The sequence below is a fragment of the Puma concolor genome, chromosome C1 (assembly GCF_028749965.1).
Source record: "Puma concolor isolate L17-30 chromosome C1, mPumCon1.1.hap2, whole genome shotgun sequence".
Lineage (NCBI taxonomy): Eukaryota > Metazoa > Chordata > Mammalia > Carnivora > Felidae > Puma > Puma concolor.
In genome coordinates this window covers 169,917,025-169,940,496 of record NC_141674.1, presented here as the reverse complement: position 1 = coordinate 169,940,496, position 23,472 = coordinate 169,917,025, and the positions used below count along the sequence as shown (strand labels likewise).

The 23,472-nt window shown below is 38.2% G+C and overlaps 1 protein-coding gene across 4 annotated transcripts in view; it reads right to left on the bottom strand.

Annotated features, from left to right (window-relative positions):
- The window catches only part of UBE2E3 (ubiquitin conjugating enzyme E2 E3), a 91,441-nt gene extending 82,665 nt beyond the window's left edge, over positions 1 to 8,776 (bottom strand). The window contains exons 1-3 of one of the 4 annotated variants that reach the window (XM_086719077.1): positions 8,667 to 8,776; positions 6,976 to 7,194; positions 5,114 to 5,164 (exon numbers count right to left, since the gene is read on the bottom strand). In XM_086719077.1, the coding sequence (XP_086575203.1) occupies positions 5,114 to 5,164; positions 6,976 to 7,169 (245 nt within the window). In that variant the 5' untranslated portion in view covers positions 7,170 to 7,194; positions 8,667 to 8,776. Of the gene's footprint in view, positions 1 to 5,113; positions 5,165 to 6,975; positions 7,195 to 7,636; positions 7,660 to 7,825; positions 7,964 to 8,234; positions 8,512 to 8,666 lie in introns of those variants that run through there. The other 3 variants (XM_086719074.1, XM_086719075.1, XM_086719076.1) reach the window with 3 other exon arrangements.
- Positions 8,777 to 23,472: the final 14,696 nt, after the last annotated feature.

Genomic DNA, 23,472 nt, shown 5'->3' with positions numbered 1-23,472 from the left:
AACTTTTATTAAAAAAAAAAAAAAAAAAAAAGGGAGTTCTAGGATTGTTTTTGAAGAGTTGAAAATAAAAGGAATTAACTGGATAAATGTGATACAACTTTGTTTTATAAAATAGGGAATCTTTACCTAGCACACACTAAAATCAACAATAACAAAAACCAAATGTATAAGTAAACAAGAAAAAAAGCTATCTATATGTGGGGGCTTTAAAATCAAGTGGTGTGTAAGCAACCAACTAAGCTATAGATATCACGTGTTATTTTTATTATTACCTGCCTTCATATACCAATTACAAAAAGCTTCCAAAGTCACAGACAAGGAAAAAAAATTGCTGTTTAGGTAACTGGTAAACTACATCAATTCAGAATCTAATTTTCCAAATATTGATATAATTTCATTCTTACTTCAACTGTAAATTTTAATAGCAATATTTAAAAGAGAAAAAATAACATCCTTATTTTAAAATTTTTCATTACCATTTACTACAGAGACAGAGCATTCTCTATGAATTATCATTAACTTTATGCATATTCCTTTAAATAGGATACACTAGTTCCTCATCTTTGCCCAATATTCTTAGGTTTTCTTTTTTACTTAAGTTCCAAGGAACTCCTTTTAGTTATATACATATAAATTTTTGCTTATATGTTCTCAAATAGCTGTTAAATTGATTAAAATAAAATTACTCCTATAGTAGGATGTTGATGCACTGGAGAGAATGCTAGCAAGAATGAGGGCATGTGGCTAAACTGCCTCTTTCCCTTTAATCGTTCTGTGGCCACTTTACTGACCCAATTTACACCATTACCAAACTTTAAAACATATTAACATTTAATCCTCACAATAAACCTATGGGAGGGGGGATTATTTTAATCTCCATTTTACATTTAAGAAAACTGAAAGAGAGGGGTGCCTGCGCAGCTCACAGTCGGTTAAGCATCCGACTTTGGCTCAAGTCATGATCTCACAGCTTTTGAGTTCGAGTCCCGCATTGGGCTCTGTGCTGACAGCTCAGAGCCTGGAGCCTGCTTCAATTCTGTGTCTTCCTCTCTCTCTGCCCCTACCCTGCTTGTGCTGTCTCTCATAAATGAATGTTAAAAAAAATTTTTTTAAAGAAAAAAAGAAAACTGAAAGACAGAAATACATCCTAACTGATCTAAGATAACACAACTAATAAGAGGCAGAGCTGGGACCAGACCCACCAATGCTTTAGAAACCTTAATATACAAACAATTCCCCTGGGAATCCTCCTGAAATTCAGTTTTTGACTCAGTACTTCTGCAGTGGGGGAGGCAAGATTCTGCATTTCTGACAATCTTACGTGTGATGCAGACACTGCTGATCAGAAGATTCACCCTATGGGCGGCAAAGTTCTAAGCTACCCTAGAAAATGGTGGCAAGTGGTGGTAACCCTCAAAAGGAGGTAGAGTTCACCCACCATTAGACAATGCGAGGCATAGGAGTAAATCAGGGGTTGCCAACTTCTGGTTTAGAACTTAACTGCTTCTTTTATTAATTTTGTTTTTAAAAGAAGGATGTTAGCAAAATTACAAGTACTATAGTACTTTTCAGGTTTTGCAAATGAACACATTATAATAAATACTTGCTACTATTACACCTCCCTCCAAATAAGGCTTTTCCCACATCTAAAAACTATTACAAATGCCCCTGAATATCTACCTTTAACACAGATTCAATCTGAACATATTAAAGAATATTTTAAGAGCGTACATTTGTGCTTTCTCATAAATGGAAAGAATCAGAGGTGGAGTTAAAAATCCAGCAACTTCCTAAACTTCTGCCACTTGTAAAAGGGGTTACTGTGATCAGACAAGGGCACTCCCTGGGAAACAGATGGAAGGAACATAAACGTCTTAAGAGCACACTACTCAACAATTCTAGTCAATCACTTTCTCCAAAAACAGGAAAATGCCCAAACACAACCTCCCTCCGTTCTCACTGACGTATCAACTATGTATACCATAATCTAGAATATAGTATGCAAACAATATAAACTAAAGCCACTATATAAATATTATATCCCTATGTTTTGAATGCTCTGGCCTAAGGCACTCCAACACCTAAAAACTGAAATGCCATCAAATCATTGGAAATAACATTTTATCAAACTTTTATGCCATTAGGAAAAGAAATAATCGTTACTATCGAAATATATTCAAATATGTTTAAAGCCACACACTTAATTCAACAGTTAAGTCTATCCTAAGATCACCTATGGTGTACACATGTTAGACACAGCTATATACTAAGGGAATATATAACATAACAAAAAAAATATTTTATAAATAAAACACAGGAAGGGAGGAAGGGATCTAAGAGAAATCTTAGTCTCATTGGAGTAATTTTGGTTTTGCTGAGTTTTCTTGTATTTCAATCAACTTTTTCCTGAATGTACACAAATATACTTTACATTTCTTCCCTGAGGAAAAATTAAATCCGTCAAATACTGACAAGCTTGTAAAAGTTATTTTCGAAACCATAATGGAATTCTGATTAATTAACTACACATGAAAGTCCAACATCAAAGTCAGAAAAGTATTAGGTTTCATAGATTTCAGGCAATATGAATTCACAATTTTAGAATTTAATATAGAATCCCATTTTTAACTATAACAGAAATTAATAAATTTAACCTGTACAATCACTATAAAGCTAAAATTCTCACCCATGCACCTGTGAAGTACAAGAACACCACAATCTGTCACATATCAGACGTGAAGATACAAATACAATACAAATTCAGACTTAGCTGTCAAAATCCTGAAATGCCTCCACTAAACACTCAATATTCCAAATTCCTGCTCAAGGACAGGACTAGATCATATTCCACCTCCCAAAAAGCTGAAGACACTTAAAATAAAAGACACAAAAGGATCTATTTTGCACATCGGGCGCCTGAATAAGAACGTCCCCAAACTAGTAAGACACAACTTCTGCCAGTTCCCAGTTACGACTCATCACTTTGTTTGCTTTCTCTTTAGTCACACAGCACAAATAAACTCATATATTAAGAACTAGAGAACTGAAATATATAATTTGCATACTTTACAACCATCCCAAGTTGTGACAAGGGAAAGTGTAGATGATGTATTCCAGGTTATTGTTTGCAAGCCCACACGTTTGTTCGCTATTTCACTGATCACTAAAGGTGAAGCATTTCATGGACTGAAACGACATATGGTATATAGAGAGAAAAATAAACAAGTTAAACTTTCTGCCTCCTAGAAACATTCTACTTCCTGTAAAATAATCCTCAGTGACCTTGTGGAACCATTCCCGGGTTAAACATGTAAAGCATACTTCTTCAGCAACTGCAACATTACACTACTGCTCCAAGGGCATTCAACACATTCTCTACTGGGTTCTCTAGACTTAGGCACGTATGCTAGTTTGTGAAACCTTTAAAAATGTTTGACATTACATGCAATTTTAAAACATTTAAGAGTTCTGAATTGATAGATCTTTGTATCTTTTATAATGAGAAATATTAGGACACCCTCTGCAAGTTAAGTAATTCTTCAGAGAGCAAATTTAACTTGACCTCGCTAAATGGCTACAGATTTGACAAACCATTGAGGAAGGTGGAAGGATTTATTTATTCTCTAAAGCAGCACTGTTCCATAGAAATATAATGCATGCCACACACATAATTTTAAATTTTCTAACCACATTAAAATTGTAAAAAAGTAAAATTTTAAAACGTTCCATAAAACTTATCATATCCAACATATTATCATTTAACCACGTAACAGATACTTCTAAAACCCAGTAAGGTATTTTACATTCTCTGCTTCATACAAAGTTTTCCAAAATTTGATGTGTGTTTTACACTTACAGCACATCTCATGTTGGACAACAATTAAAGCAGTCACTAGCCACAAGTGGCTAGTGGCTGCATTACTGGACAGCACAGCTCTTAATACTTTGAGATCTGACATACCACTACCTGTTTAAAATTAGTTTACATTCATGTTTACCTTTTGAGCTGACATAGCTAATTACAAATATGAGCAAAACTGTTAATTCACTGAATAAATCAGAAGATCACCTTATCTAAGGATCTGGTTAATACACACAAGAGGCAACTGAATTATACCCAATTATATCTCAAGTAGACTTCGGAGATAGGTCAGATCATCACAAGTGAACACAACTTGTAACAAAAATATAGGTAAGACAAGAAAACATTTTCGTATCAGACCATAACACTGCCTGATTTCTAGCTGCCACTCTCACCCTGGAGCACATATCTCTATGCAAATTATCTACACAACTGTCCTTTCTAACTCTGATATATTTTGGAAGCCATATAGTCACTGGTGAAAAACAAAGCACTAGGTAAGACAAACTGAAAAAACGTTTAACGAAAAAAAAAAATTATCAACCAGTCACTTTTAATGCACCATATGCCAACTGACAATCTTAAATTATCCTACAGGAGTTTCACTGAAATGAGTTCTTCCTACAAATTCCAATTCATATACTGCTTTTCACACATGTATTTCAAGGACCAAAATTACCAAGAATTTTCCCAAGTAATTAAGACATTCGGTTAAAATGTAAATAATTCCAACAATGCATTCTCCAGAAAATAACTAGAAGCATTAGCTTAGCACATAAAATTTGTCCTTAAGGCACATTACTGAATAAATCAAACAGAAACTATACCCTTGTTTACTGCATTTACATTTTGTAACACCACATTCAGCAATTTCTAAATTTGGAAGGTCAGTTCAGATTGCACACAAGCAGTAACTTTAAAGCTTAGCAAAATTTTCGAAGTTTCTGCAATATAGTTCTGAATAAACACTCTACAGCAATGTTACAACAGAACAAAATCAGCACCATTCACACTAATCTCAGTAAGAAGCACAAAATCAGTATATTCATAAATTCCAAATGTATGATACATGCTAAAGAGTATTTTCCCCCAAACTTGTTTAATTCACCTTAGACAATTTTTGTTTCATGCACTTGCAAAGCTGAGAAGAAGCAAACGTAGCTGCTTCTGCAGCACACATATCCCAAGCCGATACATTAATCTCTTGTTATTTTTGCACATTTTGAAATCAAAACAAAATTTGTTTCTTACCTGCAGTTAGGAGGAGGATCGAGAGTTATTTCAGCTAGCTCCTTCTGAATTCTGTTAGTGAAATGAGAACAGACAAAAAGGATTTGAGATAGTCTACAGAATAACCGGGGAATTACACTGCCCTCTACCACCATGCAGTTAAATGCAAGGCTCGCTTTGCCTTCAGTAATGCTAACATGGCTGCTTCCTCTTTGTTCTCAGAGGCATAACCCAAATCCCTTAACAGAAACTTTGCAGCTTTTTTTCTCACTTGCTACTGTAAATAAGTATGACATTCACACCAGATCTTAGAAATAGTCCTCTACTAGTACTCAATAAAGGCTATAAAATCTATTTTAAAACACTTTTTACCAAAGAAATTCTCTTTTCAAGCTTATATGCAAATGAGACAAGAAGGGAGGAGGGAAAGCACTAGAATTTTTGACAATGACTTTAAGTCACTTTTACAGAGGTAAGAATTAGCAAGCTATTACATGAGCACAGTAACAGTTTTGACAATATTTTGTGTCAAAAAAAAGTTTAAAATTTACAAACATCTTGACCAGTGAAAAACTTCTAAAGGACTCTGACCTTACTTAACCAATTCTGTTTTCCCTAATCTTAAGTACAGCACTAAAATTGAATACATTTGGGGGAAAAGAAATAATAAGATATACAGCCTTGAGTTAAGAGGAGGGGGAAAACAGTTCTCTGATTTTATTCAAATGTAAAATGCTTTCAAAACTTAAGATGTGTATTATATGTCCCTCAACAGGATTACAGCAAATTGAGGATTCTTAATTATTTAAAAGACTGCTATTATTTAATAAAATATTCTCAAGTTATTAATACTTGATTATTGATATAGTAGAGGTGAAAACCCACAGAAAAATAAGAGTTCTTCTAAATCACTTAGAGAACTCAATATTTGAACAGGTTTTATACTTCTTTTTCCTTTCGTTGTGATCAATAAAAATCAACAAAACGTCAATACTGGCTAATACTAAAACATTTATAACGTATAACTAATAGAATGCATGGATATTCCCCTCCCTATTGCTACCAATGGAGTCCCATTGACATAATCTTTTTTTTGCCATCAAAGATAATATAAACCAACAGGAAACAAATGACCTTTCAAATATACCCAACAAAATGTTTCTTCTGCTGTTGAGTAATAACATGTCAAACATATCCACAAGTTTTAGAGTGAAGCGTCACCAGCACAATGAAAGTTTTCAATAGCCAACTGCCACCCAAAATTGTAAATGGCTATGTTTCAGTTTTATTTACACTCACAATAATATAGAGGCATAACCATAAGTTAACTACAAAAAGTAATAACCTGGGATGCAATGACTTAGTCACATTTGTAAAACTGAAAGCAAATTGGGAGCACAATTTTAAATCTGCTCTCAAATGTTGTTAAGGCCTTGAATTTACAAATTTTCTAGCAACCATAATTATTTCTAATCATTAAGTTTCATGAAGAGTGGCGCTGCTGATCTCTAGAAGTGTCAATTTCAATGAAGAAGAGTATGACTCATAAAAAGGAACATCCTCAATGTACCAGCTAATTTGGCCTCACCAAATTTTCCTTGCCAACTCCTAAAACAATCTGTCAAAACGTTGGTCCAATCTCTACTCAAGGACACTTCTTTACTGAAGTTACCAAAGTAGAGAGTAAGTTTGCTGAAAAGTACAATTACAATTCTAGGGAGGTGGCTTATATGCCACCTAAAGAATGACAACTCATTTGAGTGCAAATAAAAGTGATCACGAAGTAAATATTTTTGAACTGCTGCTACAGATGTAAAACCAACAAAAGCGTCCAACCATTTGGAAGACAACCTGATAATGTGCTTAATTCTTTTACACATTACCTTTTAGCACTAGTGGATAACTTAGCAGTGGTTTTGCTAGAGAGTTTGGTGTTTTTCTTCTGCTGGGTGGCAGAAGGTTTTCTTTCTTCTTGTTCTTCAGGCTCTGGAGCGGCTGGGTCTCGCTGGTCCGCATCTGAACTACCACTGCTGGTGCTGGGGCTCTCATCATCGGACCTTTGCCTATCACTGGACATCTTGGTGAAGTTATTTCTTGGAAAACTTTTAAAGAGAAAAGGAGGAGAGAAGGGAAATGTTAAGTCCAAGAAATAGACCAGGAGCATTTTCTTCTCTCAATATTCACCTAAAATTGTCATTTTAATGAAAACACTTCAAAGTGCTCACACTTATCTCATCACACAGCAAGGTTACAGGGGAGGTGATGTGTCTCACAACGCCAGCGTTCAAGGATTTACCGAACTCAAGTTAGAAAACCCACTCACATTTTTTTCCATCCCTTGGACAATCTATCAATTGTCTACTTTCTCAGAAGGCATGAAGCAGATTTGCCAGGGAACTTAGGCAACGAGCATTAATAACATATGACACACTGTAAATAACAGATCTCGCTGAAAAATGTTAAAAAGTCACTAATAACGTCTAAATATTTACACACTGACATTGGTCAAAGCTACCAAATTCCCTTTCCGAGAGGAAAACATACCCTGTTAATCGCCCATATGCTTATTTAAGGTGGCGATTCCTTCTCTGTGCACGTAAGCCTTTAAATACAACACTTAGGAATTTAAAAATCAACTAACAAGCTGCTCTAGCCGTTTCCACGGCCAGCAGCGAAGATTCATCCGGCCAAGACCGAGCTGCCACCCTGGGAAAAGCAGAATCCAAACTGCACCTTCTGCAAAGCTCCCAATGCCATCAAGGTTCCTCGCTCAATTTTTACATCACGCACCGACATTTTGTCCAAAATAACGAAAAAAAAAATCAGAGGCAAAACAAACAAACAAAGCCCCAAGAAGTGCAACAAATTTCCGCGCCCGCGGAGGCGAGCCGCGGCCGGCGGCGGCGGCCACGCAGCTCCGCGGCCCTTTGTGGGGAGGGCCGCGCGGGGGCCGCGGGCAGCGCTCGCCGCGCCGGGCGCCAAGTGATGCGAGCAGCCCGGCCGGCCCCGCCGCGGCTCGCGGACACCGGCGGCGCGGGCGCCCGGCGCGAACAAAGCTGCCCGCCCCCGCCCCCTCCCCCACCGCCGCCGCCGCCGCCGCCCCGGCCGCCCCCCACGCGGCCCCCCGGCCCCGCCGCCTTACCTCGGCCGCCCGCCCGGCCCGCTCGCACGCCGCTACGGTGTGGGGGAGGGAGAGAGAAAAAAACCCTTCCTTAAGGAAATGGAGGCAGCTGGGGGGGGGGAAAGGGGGGGGAGGGAAAAAAAGAAGCCGAGGAGGCTCTGGCCGGGGAGTGTGGAACATTGAAAGTCGGAGGGGGTTGTGCAGTGCCGGGCTCCGGCCGGAGGGTGGCGCCGCCCAGCGCCTTCGGAAAAAAGGTGGGGGGGTAGGAGCTCGGCTGGGCGAGGGCGCGAGCTCCCGGCGAGGCGGAGGGGACGCGGGAGACCCCCGCGCGCTGTGGCCTCGCGCCGCCGCCGCCCGGCTCGGCTCCTCCCGGCCGCGCAGTCAGCAAGTTCCGAGGCGAGCGCGGGCGGGGGAGGGGCGGGCGCGGCGGCGGCGCGCGTGCTCGCTGCTTGCCTGGCGGAGGGACGCGCGCCCCCGACGCCCGGCGGGCGCGAGCTCTTCCTGCGCGCTCCCGCGCGCTCTCTCCGCGCCTCCCTTCACCCGGGGGGCGCACGCGTCCGCCCGCGCGCGGCCAGGACAAAGAGCGCGGCGGGGACCCAGCGGGCTGGCCCCTGCCGCCCTTGGCCGTGGAGCCCGTGCCGGAGAGGGCGGGGGCGCGGGCGCCGTCTCGCGGGGCCGCTGTGCCGCGGGGTGGCTTCCGGCCTGAGCCCGCCTCCGGAGCGAGGCTGCCCATTGGGCTACCCGCCCCGCAGGCTGGGGCCGGGGTGCCTTAGGGGCAGGCAGGCTGAGGTCATCCCCAGGACTGGCCACATCCCCTCTGCCTGCGCTGGGACCGGCGTGGACCTCGAGGCCCCTACGCTTGGAGAAGGGCCCTGGACGCGTGGTCGGGAGTCCCCCTCTGCCCTGGAAGCCTGGAAACTAATGGGTGTCGTTGACGAGGCCAGGCACGCCCGCGGAGGAAAACTGCCTCTTGCCCCCTGGGAGCCAAAGGGGCAAGATGAGGTCTAGGGCATTGAAGGAGGAAAAAAGGATTTAGAGATTAGGGGACCAGTCTCTGCTTCTCTTTGGCCCTCAGCCTACCAAAGGCAACAATCCTTCGGATTGCTTTAAAAAATTTTAAATCCAAAATCCATTATTTTAAATGTCCTGCTCCAGATTTTTTAAAGTGAAGAAAGGGAGTTAGGGGGGCTCAAACCTGACTTTACTGCGGGGCTATTCTGATGTGCATGCTAGACAACAGTTCTGGAAAAAGAATCCCTGGATGATACTGGGTCAGAACATCCACACAAAAAAACTTCAGATGGGGATAATGAAGGTTAGTTTTGTTCTACCATTCTCTTTTACAGTGTCCAGGTGGACGCTGCAGTTTTTGCCCCAGGCATAAAGTAGCCAGAAGTACAAAAACTTCCTGTTTGCAGCCCAGATCTCCTCCAGCTACTGAGAAGTTGCTCCAGTGATGGAGCCCCAGAGGAATTTGTGGATTTCTCTCCCACAAGTGTCCAGGGGCAGGGGTGCTGGGAGAATGTGGAGTTCACAGAGGGGGTGAGAATGGCAGTCATAACAGATGAACCAGACTAAAAAGGAAAAAAAAGGAGGAAATAAAAAAAAGACTAAATGAGCCAACATATTTACTTATTTTTCCTCCAAACAGAAAAGTTTTGGTAAAGGGTTGCTTACAACTCTGAAGAGTAAGTTACATTTCTGTAATTTTCCAAACACAGAGCCATTCAGTGAGCTTTATGGAGAGCTGTGCCGCTAGGTGCTGGACACAAAATCCACTCATTCAAATGCTGTGTGAGACTAAAGCCAGTTCTCTCTGTTCTATGCCAGAAGCTCCCAGTCCAGAAAGGGAACAGATCATTAAAGTTCCCAGGTTGATAAGGAAGAAGGATACTCTAGTCAGAATGAACAGCATGTCTCAAGAAATGATAAAAAGTATGGTGTGTGTGTTGACAAGCATTTGGATTTGAGTGGATCAAAGGGTGCTTGTGGAAAGAGCTTGTTAGTGTAAATATAGACAGAAGGTACCCCCCAACTTTTATACTGATGCTACAGGACAAGCCAGCCAATTTGGAGTTTGGGCTTTGTTTGGAATGGGGAGCCATGAAAGAAAAGATATTTGGGGACGCCTGGGTGGCCCAGTCGTTAAGCGTCCGACTTTGGCTCAGATCTCAGGTCACGATCTCCTGGTTTGTGAGTCCCCAGCCCCATGTTGGTCTCTGTGCTAACAGCTCAGAGCCTGGAGCCTGCTTTGGGTCCTGTGTCTCCCTCTCTCTCTCTCTGCCCCTCCTCCATTCTCTCTCTCTCTCTCTCTCTCTCTCTCTCAAAAATAAACGTTTAAAACAAATTTTTTTAAAGAAAGAAAAACTGTTTGTAAAAGTGGATTCTTTTAGAAAATATGTATCACAGAAATAGCCTGAAGGTCCAAAGGCCCATTGCTGATAGGATTTGGGTGGAGCTAAGAGATTGGGAGATAAAGATATTTAGTTGTGTTTTGGTGGCATCTATTTGGGGCTGAAAAGCTAGAGAACTGGATTCTAATCTCATTCTACCAGGTTTATGTGACCTCTGGTAAGTTACCTGTTCTAACTTAATTTTTCTCATGGAAAAGAAGCTTGTAGTTTGCGAAGTTTCTAAGTACTCTCTTGCTTAACAACTCCATGGTTCTGGGGCACCAGGGTGGCTCAGGCCGTTAAGTATCTGACTCTTTATTTCTGCTTAGGCCATGGCCTCAGAGTTGGTGGGTTTGAGCCCTGCAGGGGGCTCTGCGCTGACCATGCAGAGCATTCTTGGGATTCTCTCTCTCTCTCTCTCAAAAAATAAATAAACTTTAAAAAAAATTTTGTTTTGAATTCCATGATTCCTCAATGTGTTTGAAGTCATGAAGTTCCACTCCACTTTCACTCAACGGAATATGGTACTTAGGAACTACCAGATACTAGGAAATTGGAATGAAACATGGGCACTGCTCTTATGGAGCCCAGTACATAGTGGCAGAGTTGGAAATGTAGGCTATGGAGCCCATTAAAGGGGTTAACAGAATTAGTAGAGTGTTACTATCAATTAATGGGTAATGGAATTATTAATTCAGCCTGGGGTTATAAATCTTGGGTGGGTCAAAAGAGGTAACAGTGAACTGGGCCTGAAGGAATGAATGGATGATAATACAGATAATGCTCTGGGCAAAGTAACTGGGATGTAATAGATGTTCAATAAGTATTACTTACCATATTGTTAAAGTCACCATAAAGAGAATGAATGGCTCCTTAATGTTAGGGAGAGTAGTGGTCTGCCCCCAAAATATTAGGTACCCAGTTGCCTTTATTCACCCGACTAAATGACTAAACGTGTCATTCAAGTGATTCTTTCCAGCTCACAGTTCTGCAAGGTAAGATAGCAACTTGTAAATTATGAATTGTTTCTAACATGCAGTTCTTCCTCACAAGACACCTTTGTTTGTAATTATTTTATCTGCTTCTTGTATTTGCCATGTCTACGCTTGAAATTAGGGATCATGTTTTATAGGCACTCCTGAGGGCATATAAATTTGACCTAATGCAAATTATTCCGTAAAGTATGTAATAAAAATTTTCCCATATGACCCCTCAAAACAGTACCACGAAGCAGACACCAGCTACTACAAGAGGATTGTTTCCTCTCAGTCTGCTATTTTTCTCTTGTTGCTATGGGGTCCTGCCAACCTCTTACAACCCTGAGAGAGGTAGAGGTAAGAAGAAAGATACCAAATCCAATGGCAACAGATATTGCCATAATAACCTTCTCTTTTTGTGACCAAAAGGGACCTGGCATTATAAGGACAGAAAAGGCAGGCCCCAGAATCCTTTAGTTTAGGAGATGCTTTCTCTTGAACCTTTCCATGAGCCTCAGTGTTATATGTGTACATAAGTATATGTGTGTGTAACTAAGAATTTTTATAGGAATATATCATTTGCATCACCTAAGCAGTTTCTGAATTGATGACTTGTATAAGCTTTGGTGAGGCTAACTGATCTTTTTCAATCACACACCATGGCCAGCAGTGTACCTCACAACATAATGGAGATAGGATAAAACTAAATTCGTTTTGTTGTGTTCAGAATGCTTTTGTTCATTTCTTTCCACTCCATATCCCTTCATTTTACCCCTTTCTTTTTCTCAGGCTTTTTCAGAGCCTACCCAGGTACTTGTATCCTTTTGTCCTCTGACTATAATTTTTTTTTCTTTCTATCCATGCAAATGGATTGGTTTACAGGGAAGTCATTTCTTGGCCCAGACTTAGTTTCAGAAGCCATGTTTGTTTGCCATTGTGAGTCTCAGTGGCTCTGGCCCTCCGGGATCCAATACTCTGCTTGACATCTGTGCACTCTGTCCATTGCATCATGGATGGAAAGCCTGCGGTGTGCTAGACCCGAGGTTAGGCCCTGGAAATGGAAAGGTGTTTACACCTTCCTTGGACTCCAAGGACTTCAGGGGCCAAAAACTCAGTGATCATTTCCTGCTTTTCTCCTTTGAGAGAACTCTGATGGAGGGTAAATGCCAAAAAGTCTCATGTCTTTATTCCCTAAAGAGCTCATACACATGAAAATAAAATATAAGCATGTTAAATAGAACCAAAGCATGATCCGAAAAATTTTCAAAGAACTACATTTATTTAACCTTATTAAAAAAACAAACAAACTCAAATCTTGCTAGTTATCAAAAAGGGAAAATTAAAAAATAATCAACAAAAACAATTTTAGTGATATAATCATTGCAAATTGGTAAAAAAATAAAAATTAAAAAAAGTTCTCTTTGTCCATTTCCAGCAGTAATGAAAGTTAGTACTAACCTTTTGAAAAGCAATCTGGAAGTTTGTGTCAAGAACCTTATATGTGTTCATATCCTTTAACCAACTTGCTCCATTTGAAGACATGTATCTTAAGGAAACATTGTAAATGTGGAAAAAATAACATTAAAAAATTGGAAAAGTCCAATTCTAGGAAAATGATTACTTAAACTGATTCGCATGACATAATGAAATTTGCAGTTATTAAAATAAGATATATGAAGAGTATGCAAAATACAAAAATAAATTATGATAAAATGTTAATGAGGGCAGGAGTTGTCTATTTTGTGAGGCCAGAGCCTGACTCGATGCCTATTAAGGTATCTGGGACAAAGTAAGTGCATAATAAATACCTATCAAATACATTTGTACCACAACTTTACAACTAGCAAGGCAAAACTATCTGAAGGAAATACTCTCCAAAAGGTTAACTGTGATTATATTTTAGAGTAACTATGAATAACTTTTTTCATTCTATATTATTTTTCTAATTATTTTTAAATAAGCAGGTACTACTTTTATAATAAAAAAAAGATACGAATAATTGTGGATGCATATATTTGGTGAAAATCCTGTTTGAACAGTTTTTTTAATATTTTTATGAACAGTTTTTTAAATTGTTATTTATAAGCAAAAAGAAATGAAAATTCAAGCAGACTGTTTTACAATTTGTCAAAATTTTCATACATGCACCAAGTTGAAACAACGAAATAGACACAATAGTTTGCACTATAAGGTTTAATATAATCACATATAATTCTGTATAGGCTTATAAAATTATCAACTCAGTATAGACAGTTAAAGAACATGTTAGAAATTCGAAGTTATTCATAACAATATGTTGCCTTAAAAACACACCAAAAAAACCACTAAGAAATGTCTATTAAAGTGAGGCACTACATTCTTGTCCACAAAATTTGCAAATCTAGAAATTCTATGATGTCAAATACCTGTGAGAATATTATGAGAAGAGCACTTTCCTATATTGCTGGTGGCATTGTAAATTGATACAACCTTTTTTTGGAAAGCAATTTGGCAATGTATTTCAAGAGTCATAAAAATGTTCATACCCTTTAACCTAGTAATTCTACTTCTGGGAATCTATCCTAAGGAAATAATCCAAAATATTAAAAAATGCCATATGCCTGACAATGTTTATCCCAGTGTAATTTATACTATATAAAAATGGAAACCACTCAAACTGTCCAACGTAAGGCTATGCTTTAGTAAATTATGGTCCATTCACTCAATGGAATATACATGAATATAAAATAGTGAGCACTGTATCATTTTTACCGTCATATCCTTTTCGTGCTAATCCTTTTCTATGAGATCAGCTCATGTCCTGGTTAGTTAATAAGACTAACAAAAGATGTTGTGCATCAACTTTTTAACTGATGTTTTTACTTAACATTATGTCACTTAAATTTTTCTGAGATGCTTTACAGTATCTCAAGTGTAAAATCAATTTAAGTGTATGCTTTATGCTTCAGAAAACAAAATGTGCAATATGATTGTCTGGAAAATGTATAAAAGAGATTTGGAAGAAAAATGCAAACAATCATTTTGGGTTTAAGGGCCTGTTTACTTGTGATTCTGGCTACTTTTTTTTATATTATACAAGTGGTTATCCATTTGGAAGAGATTCAGTAAGAAATGATATGCTTTAATGTGGGGCTGCAAAAAAATGGTTTAATTTGACATGATAAATAAGTTTACATTTTAGTTGAATGCCTTTATAACTAAAGAAGAAAAATAATGTATTTTATTTTTTTGTTAACTTTTTTTTTAATGTTTATTTTTTGAGACAGAGAGACAGCACGAGCAGGGGAGGAGCAGAGAGAGGGAGACAGAATCTGAAGCAGCCTCCAGGCTCTGAGCTGTCAGCACAGAGCCCCACGTGGGGCTCAAACTCATGAACTGCAAGATTATGACCTGAGCAAAGTCGGATGCTTAACCGACTGAGCCACCCAGGTGCCCCAAAAAACAATGTATTTTAAATGGGGATATTAACTAAATATGTTGTGAGTTTTCCTCGTTTTTTGGGGGTCCAAATTCTAGAAGTTTGTCATCATTTATCGACGATCTCAAAGGTATACCTAGTAAAATGTCAGAGTGCATATTTTAACTTCGCTGGATTATAATGTCTCAAGATAACTCGGATAAAATAAACATCACAGAATGATATGAGTGGGTTAAAAAAAAGTGTTAATTTTTAGTAAGAATATATACTCAGTGTTTGGTGGAGGTAAGAAGCATAACCAACTTGGACTCAGAAATACTATATGATTTCCCTAAAGTCTTAAATGTAGCTCTTGACAGAATTGGAGATAGAACTTTGGAATTTTGTCCCTATTCCACTATACTGTCATATCCACCAGAACATATAGTCCAGTTTCCCCAGTCACCAGCTCCTGTAGAGATGTCAAAAAGATGTCATCAGAAAGTTCTTTTAAGTGTAACAGCCTTTTCTCTCTCTTGTTCATAAGCGTGAGAATGATCTTCTCTGACACATTGATATAATATTGGTAATCCTATTATAATCACTCCTAATACCCTATATGTTTTCTATAATACTTATCACATTTTATAAATAAATATTTATTTGTGTGATTGTTTCTTTAATATGTTTCTCTCCCTGAATGAGAGCAGGGACCATATCTGGTTTTTATGTCCCATACAGTGCCTAGCATATAATATTTAGTAAATAATTCCTGAGTGAATGAATAATTGAATGAATGGATGAATGGGCAACATATCTTCACACTCAAAATCAATGGAAGGGAATGTGATAGAACAACAACAACAGCAAGGAACAGAAATTTTTACAGTGTCTAATATACTTATGGATCTGATTTTTAGGAAAAGTAGTATAGGCCAACCACACAGGAATGCAAAAGTATTTAGACAAATTAAAAGACACTAAGATCATACATTCAAATAAATCAAGGGTGTTTGGCATGTGACCCTAACCTCTGAAATACATGTCAGGAGAAAAATGACCACATTTTCTCACCAAACTTCTTACAGAACCATGGTCAGAGAAGGAGTACTGGCTTATACAGTAGGGAAGTAAAATTTTTCTTCCTGTTTATGAAATGTCTACATAGAAGAGATCAAGTCATATGTTCTATAAAGCTAAATTTTAGCAACAAAGATTAAAATCAATCAACCTCAATCTCAGACCCATTGGCGGAGATATTTAAAAGGACTGATGGAAAAATAAAATTGTTAACAGATTTGGTCCAACTTTCTCTAGCTCTTAATCAGAACATCGTGGTCATTGACCCCGAAACCTGGCATCTTGGGTTTTAGTTCTGATTACATTGCTTCAGCCTTCTAGATGCCAGTTTCCTCATCAGCAAAATGAAAGAGTCCAGAGATTCTTTCCAATTCTGGAATCTTTATGATTTACGCGATTGTATAAATAAGTCCTGTTGAACAAACTAAATTAACTAACATAGCTGGTAGTGCTTTTTAAAACACTAACAGTGCTTAATGGCAAGACTTGTGCCAGCAGTGATTTAAGGCCATATGTATCCACGCGAATTGATTAACTGCTAAAATTCAATTTGGCTTTTAAAAATTTGAACGTCTTTCTTAAATAAAGGCTACAGTAACCAGCCACCTACTCCACATCCACCCCAGGACATCCCCCAGTTACTTTGGCTATATGAATATATATATGCATCCAAAGCAACTATTAATTTCACTGGGAAAATATATACCTGAAATTCTAGTTGTTTAAAATTTTGTAAAGAAAATAACCAATGTTATTTTTATGTATCTATTTTTTAATGTTTATTTATTTATTTTGAGAAACACGTGGGTGTGTGCACAGGGGAGGAGCAGATAGAGAGCAGAAGAGAGAAAAGCCCAAGCAGGCTCCATGCTTGGCAAAGCCCAGTGTAGAGCCCAGTGTAGAGCTCAACCCCACCAACTGTGAGATCATAACCTGACCCAAAATCAAGAGCCAGACCCTTAACCGACTGAACCACCCAACCACCCTTAATCAATGTTATTTTTAATATGGTTGTTTACATCAGGTGAGATTCCCACTTCCTGGTCAGATTCATTCTAAAATTAATTTTCTTTTGCCCCTAGAAAAATTTTAAGAAGTCCATAACTTACCAATGGCCATTTTTACCACACCCACAAAAACCCCCACAAAACTGAACTTAGCAGATACAATCATTTGCATATCTGAAACTTTACTCATCTAACAAATGGAACATATGCCTTTTAAAGGACAAAGCACAGTGCTAGAAGTTACGTGCCAAACAAGATAGGATACCATCTCTGCTATAAAGTTTATAATCTAGCACGATAGTTTAAGAGGGAGGGCTTCAAAATCCAAGAGCAGAAGTTTCTTGCCTAAAAAATAACAGCAGAATGTCATTCACCTACTTTTCATGTGATAAGCAACGCCTTGGAATTGTGCTTTTACTGCCTTCAAATACATTACCAGAAGCCAGAGGATGTAAAGGAGGGATTTATATGCTTACTCAACAAACAAACATTTTGAACCTGTTGAACAAATAAGAAAACGGTATTTTTGAATGTGGATAGCATGCCCTTCACCACAGACACACTCTCTCTCTCTCTCTCTCTCTCTCTCTCTCTCTCTCTCACACACACACACACACACACACACACACACACGAAGCAGGCTCTGAAGAAGTAGTCACTGGTTGAGTACATGAAAAACAAGTTCTATCTTAGGGTAATTACATGGTGAAAAAAACAACAGTTTTATTAATTTTTGCAATGTAGTAAGTTATTCTTTTGTTTTGTTTTGTTTTGTTTCATTTTGTTTTGTTTTGTTTTGTTTTGTTTTGTTTTGTTTTAGGAGACTATAACTCAGAGTTCAACCTTCCAGCTAAGGTACTTCAAGTATTGGTCTCTTTCACTGACTCCCTCCCATCACAGCTGTATCCTCAGTGCCTAGCACTCTGTTGGAGTTCACTAAAAATTTGTTGAACGATAAACACTTCTATAATACTTACTGTCTTTTATGCTGTATTTTATATACATTGACTGATTTAATATTCCCAATAGCCCCAATGAGGCAGGTACTGTTATCATATATTAAAGTTGCAGATGAAGAAACTAAGGCACAGAGAGATTAAAGCAACTTGCCCAAAGTCATATGACTACTAAACGATGGACCCTGGCCCGGACCCCCACGCTCTTGACCGTTACGCTCTGCTACTTCTAAATAACTAAATGGCATTCCAAGTGACAGGATGGGAGGGAGGAGCAGGAATCAATAGCATCATCATTGGCCCCATAATCAGAAAGGTAAGAATTGGGGCCTCTGGGACAGGCTGGAGACGTTGATAGCCGGTGAAGAATGGAGAAGTGCTATGATTTTAGGATACCAAGGGGGTTACTTTTGGACAATCTATGGATAGTGGAGTTGACAGAGACTGCCCAGTGAGAAAGAGACTTGTAAGAAGCTCCTATAAAAATCAGAAATTATTTGTGGTCCTTCTGGGCAATTTTTCTTCTGACAATCTCCTTCTAGTTCATCCTCCTTCTTCATGCCGTACCCTTTCTTTCCCGTACCCGTCTCTTTCTTCTACTATCCCTTTTAGGCTGTTCTAATGTTGGCTGAAATTTTAAATTATTGTATTTATTAAATGAAATGTATGTATCATCCCACTCTGTCTCTGAACTTCTGTGAAAACCACTGAAGTTATTTCAAAATTATTCCTTATTAGTGCAGTAAATGCAGGCCAATGACTCTTAATAGAAGAAAAGTCTCCCAAAGTAGACTAATTCTTAAAAAGCAAGAGATCATGAAAATAAATCTTGGCACTCCATCAATTCAATATTAGAAGAGATTGCCAAATCTTAAGTACAAAGCATCTCATGTTGAAATTTAACATTTTCTTTTAAGTTAAAAAGTATCTCCAAATTTAGATTTAAGAACATTTTAACTTTAATTAGACTCGTCACTTTTAGAACGGGAGAAAGAGCTCTCTTGGGCCTAACATCAGGAAAGGAATTGTTTATAGAACACTGAAATCTCTCAGTTTCTGAAAAAAAAAACCCCACTAAAACACTGATAAACTATATTTGTACACTTAACTATGTGCATGTATGAAAATAATAGTGAGTCATTAAGAGGAGTTGTCTAGAGAAAATTCTCACCATCACCAGGCAATTTCTGCCTACTCTGGTACAAACAGTGTATGGATTAATGACTTAATCTGAACATACTTAGTCTAATTAGTAAAACAGCGCAAATACAAACATACATATATTGTGCATGTGTGCACAGATAGTTAATTTGCCAAAAGAGGAAACACTTGTTTGTTAAAGACTAAAAATAAGGATTAACATCGCAGCATTCACAACCACATAACTTAATAAACTACATAACTTAGGTGCTGCAAACATGGACAAAGTAAAAACCAGTATCGGGGACTGACATCAGGAGCATATGCATAGACTCCACATTGCCTAAGCTAAGTAGCTACAATGTGTTTTGGCATATAATATGTGCGATGTAAAATCCAAACAAAGGAGATCCCATTTTAAAGAGATTGATTTGGGGTGAGGGAAGGGGATGTGATAGTCATCTCCGTAGAGCTTCTTAAAACTGATTTACTGCAGTGGCTTGTGGAAGTAACAGATGTTTATTTGAATGAATATTCATTCGCTGACATCAAATCCCAGTAGATGACACTTTCCTCTTAAGAGGTCATATTTTCCTCTTACGGAGTGTTTGCTATTGCGGTTGCCAATTGTCTATTTAGAAGACATAACACTAAGGAGCGATGTAAAGTGGAGTATTGATGTATAATGATGTAGAGTCTGAACCCAAGGTAAATATGCTAATTAGAAACAGTGATAACGCCAGGTATAAACATCATAGTGACTTACCTTATCCTTCTTGACAGCATCATGATAGCTTCTAATCAGCCAATCATGAATTTTCTTTTAAATTACCTCATTAGTACATTGCTTGAGTTGTAAAAACATTTATTTAAGAAAGAACATTACCATGAAGTGAGGTGACTTTAAATCACCATAGAAACAAAATAGAGAACTTTATTGTGAAGAAGGTTTAAAAAAAAATCATAAAATTCTGTGTGAATGGAAATTATTATTATTTGGGGCCTAGCCGCATCTCTACCGCTTGCTGTACAAAATCTTGCTTTTCCCCGTGTGTGTTTTTAGAGAAAACAGCAATATCAGAAGTACACATAGCCTATTAGAATTGTTTGTTTCATAAATTTATGCATTGCAGCCAGTTTATCGTACCTAAATTTACTTTGGCTCTGCAAAGGATTATTTTGGCAGAAGTTTTATTAGTGTGTCAAATTGTCTTTTAAGGATATTGGCCAGGATTACTGCCCAAGATGGTAAGTTATAATTTTTAAATCTTATTACTATACACTCCCACTCCCCTCCCCCAAGACAGTAGTACCATCAAATTTCCTGGTGCTACCATTCAAACACAAATTTGTTATAGAATTCCAGAAACAAATAAGATAATTTTAGGAGCAGAGTTACAATGAGGTAATGATCTGGTTGTATTTCTTGGTCCATAAAGTGCCTACAGTACTTAGCAACATAACTAAGTCTCAATTATCTATGATGTTGAGAACAGATATAATATATACTGCAAAATCTGTAACTAATTCAAAAGTATCACTATAAGCCGTTAGAGTCAGCCTTCTTTCTCACACTCACAGATGTGTTTTCTATTATCTAACCTTTTCTTACTGATTCTCACCTTAGGCTGCACATTAGAATCATCTTGTGATGGTTGGGAGCTGTTAAAAATCCTGATGCACAGGGGCACTTGGGTGGTTCAGTCGATTAAGCGTTCAACTTTGGTTTAGGTCATGACCTCGAGGTTCACAAATTTAAGCCCGTGCATCAGGCTTTGCACTGATAGCTCAGAGCCTGGAGACAGCTTCAGATTCTGTCTCCCTCTCTGTCTCTGTCCCTCCCCCACTTATGCTTGTGCACTCTCTCTGTATCTCTCTCAAAATAAAAACATAAATAAATATTTTTTTTTTTTAAATCCTGATGCACAGGTCACACACCTGATTAATTAAATCATATTCTCTGGGAGTGAGATCCAGACATCCGTAGTTTTTTAAAGGTCTCCTGGACGATTCCAATATAAGCTCAAGGTCGAGAACTTCTTAATGGTAGGGATGCTGAAAATTGGTGAAGTGGAGAAAGAAGAAGAAAAGAACCTCTACTTACTAAATTAAAAAGTAAATGTCAGTGATTGTTCAAACTGCTTTACACCAATGATATGTAGGAACAGATTAGGCTATTTTTTTTTTCAGATTACTTCAAAAATCATATCTTCAGTTCCATTTATTTATTTATTTTTAACATTTATTTATTTTTCAGAGACAGAGACAGAGCGTGAGCAGGGGAGGGGCAGAGAGAAAGGGAGACACAGAATCTGAAGCAGGCTCCAGGCTCTGAGCTGTCAGCATAGAGCCTGACATCGGACTTGAACTCACAAACTGGGAGATCATGACCTGAGCCAAAGTCGGATGCTTAACCAACTGAGCCACCCAGGCACCCTTCACTTCCATTTATTATGTGAGAGGTACATTTCTAGATTTTAGAAGTGTTCATCTATTTATTAAGATTGAAATATACCAGTAATATGTTTCCACTCTATCTCAATGTATAATAATTATTCCTAATTTGTGTCTTTTCCAAAGAAGCAGTTTTAAATACTTACCAAAAATACTTTACTAATTAAAAAACTATATAATATACATACATTGTATAGTCATGATGCAATGATGAAAATGAATATTTTTCAAATGGTAGTTGGAGTTAGCAGTGATGTCCTTAGGAAGTGGATTTTAGCCATTCTCAATTTAGGGAAAAAAAACAATAAATCTGTATTTTGTGATGTTACTCCTTGAAGTTTAATTATTTTCATAAAGTATGTTTTCTTGAGTTATCTTAAAAGAATTATCCTACAAGGAGGATGAATCACAGTAGAGACAGAAAAATTCCCCCAACTTTAATGTAATGTCAGTAAGTTGCAAGCAGTGATTTATTTGCCTAGAAACAATATAATTAATATTGAAGGCAGTATAGTACAGTGATCGGATTCAAATAAACCAGGGTTCAAAACCCAGCTCTGCCCCTCCTGGCCATATTTCCTAGAACATATCATTCACCTAGTCCAGGACTCAATTTGCTCTCCTATAAAAGGGGCATATTTATATCTTCTGTGCAAGGTTGTTAGTCCTGGGAAATTAAATGGGGGAATGTTGACAGAGCCCATAGCATAATACCCAGTACATGGTAAACCCTGAATAAATGGTAGTTATTTTTCAATTATTCAAGCAGGTTTTTTGAAGGGCTGTTTTTCCCCTGAGTAATGCTAGTATGCTAGTTTTTAAATATATGCTATTTTTTTTTAAGTACCCACCACAGACTTGACATTCATGAAGGTTACAGGAAATCTTTGCATATTCTTAAATTTAGATGTAGAGTGGCAGGGAGAGTGTGAGTTGCTGCATGGGTGCATTCCCAGCTCTGTGACTCGAGTGCATAACCCACCACGCTCATTCACAAACTGAGGTACTGGGTCTGTGTCCAAACAGGAAACATGCAATATATGTCTCAGCAAAGCCAAAATCATTTCCCATCACAGACTATCTCAGTTACTACTGAAGAGTGGAATCAAGAATGTTAAATCATCATAGTATAGGATCTCCTGATTCTATATATATTGCATTTCATTGATTCTAATGTGCACGTTTTAACATCTCTGAAATCAAAATGTACCATCCAATCAATGATGTCTTAAATCACTCTCAGCCAGGAAGCACTTCTGATGTGGCTGGCATTGCCTGTGACTGCATGAGCTTGGCCATAGCTCTTCTTATTGTCGTGATGCATAATAAATACCCAAGGCCAAGTACATTTAAGAAAATTCTTTAAATAACTATCAAGTAAAAATTCTAAGTGATAAAAAATAGTGTCATAGTTTAACTGGCAGTACTGGCATAAAATAATAATGCATTTTAGAATCTAAACTTCAATTTGATATAATATTCTGTGTAATAATCTGTGGTGGTTTTTGTACAGCAATTTGCCAAATATGCTTCAAAGACCTTCACAATGTGCTATATCCAACAATTTCACTGCTTATAATTCATCCTAAATAAATAATCAAAATCAAACCACATGAATACTTCTCTCTCAGTTGCTGTTTAGGCCAAATTTGTTAATCTGATAGAATAATGGCCCCCAAATCCCACACAAAAACAGAGGTCCGTATCCTAATCTTTGGAACCTATGAATATTAAGGTCACATGACAAAGGAAAATTAAGGTTGTGGATGAACAAGGTAGCTAATCAGTGGATCTTAAAATAGGGAGAGTATCCTGGATTATCTAGGTGGGCCCAATGTAATCACAAGGATCATTA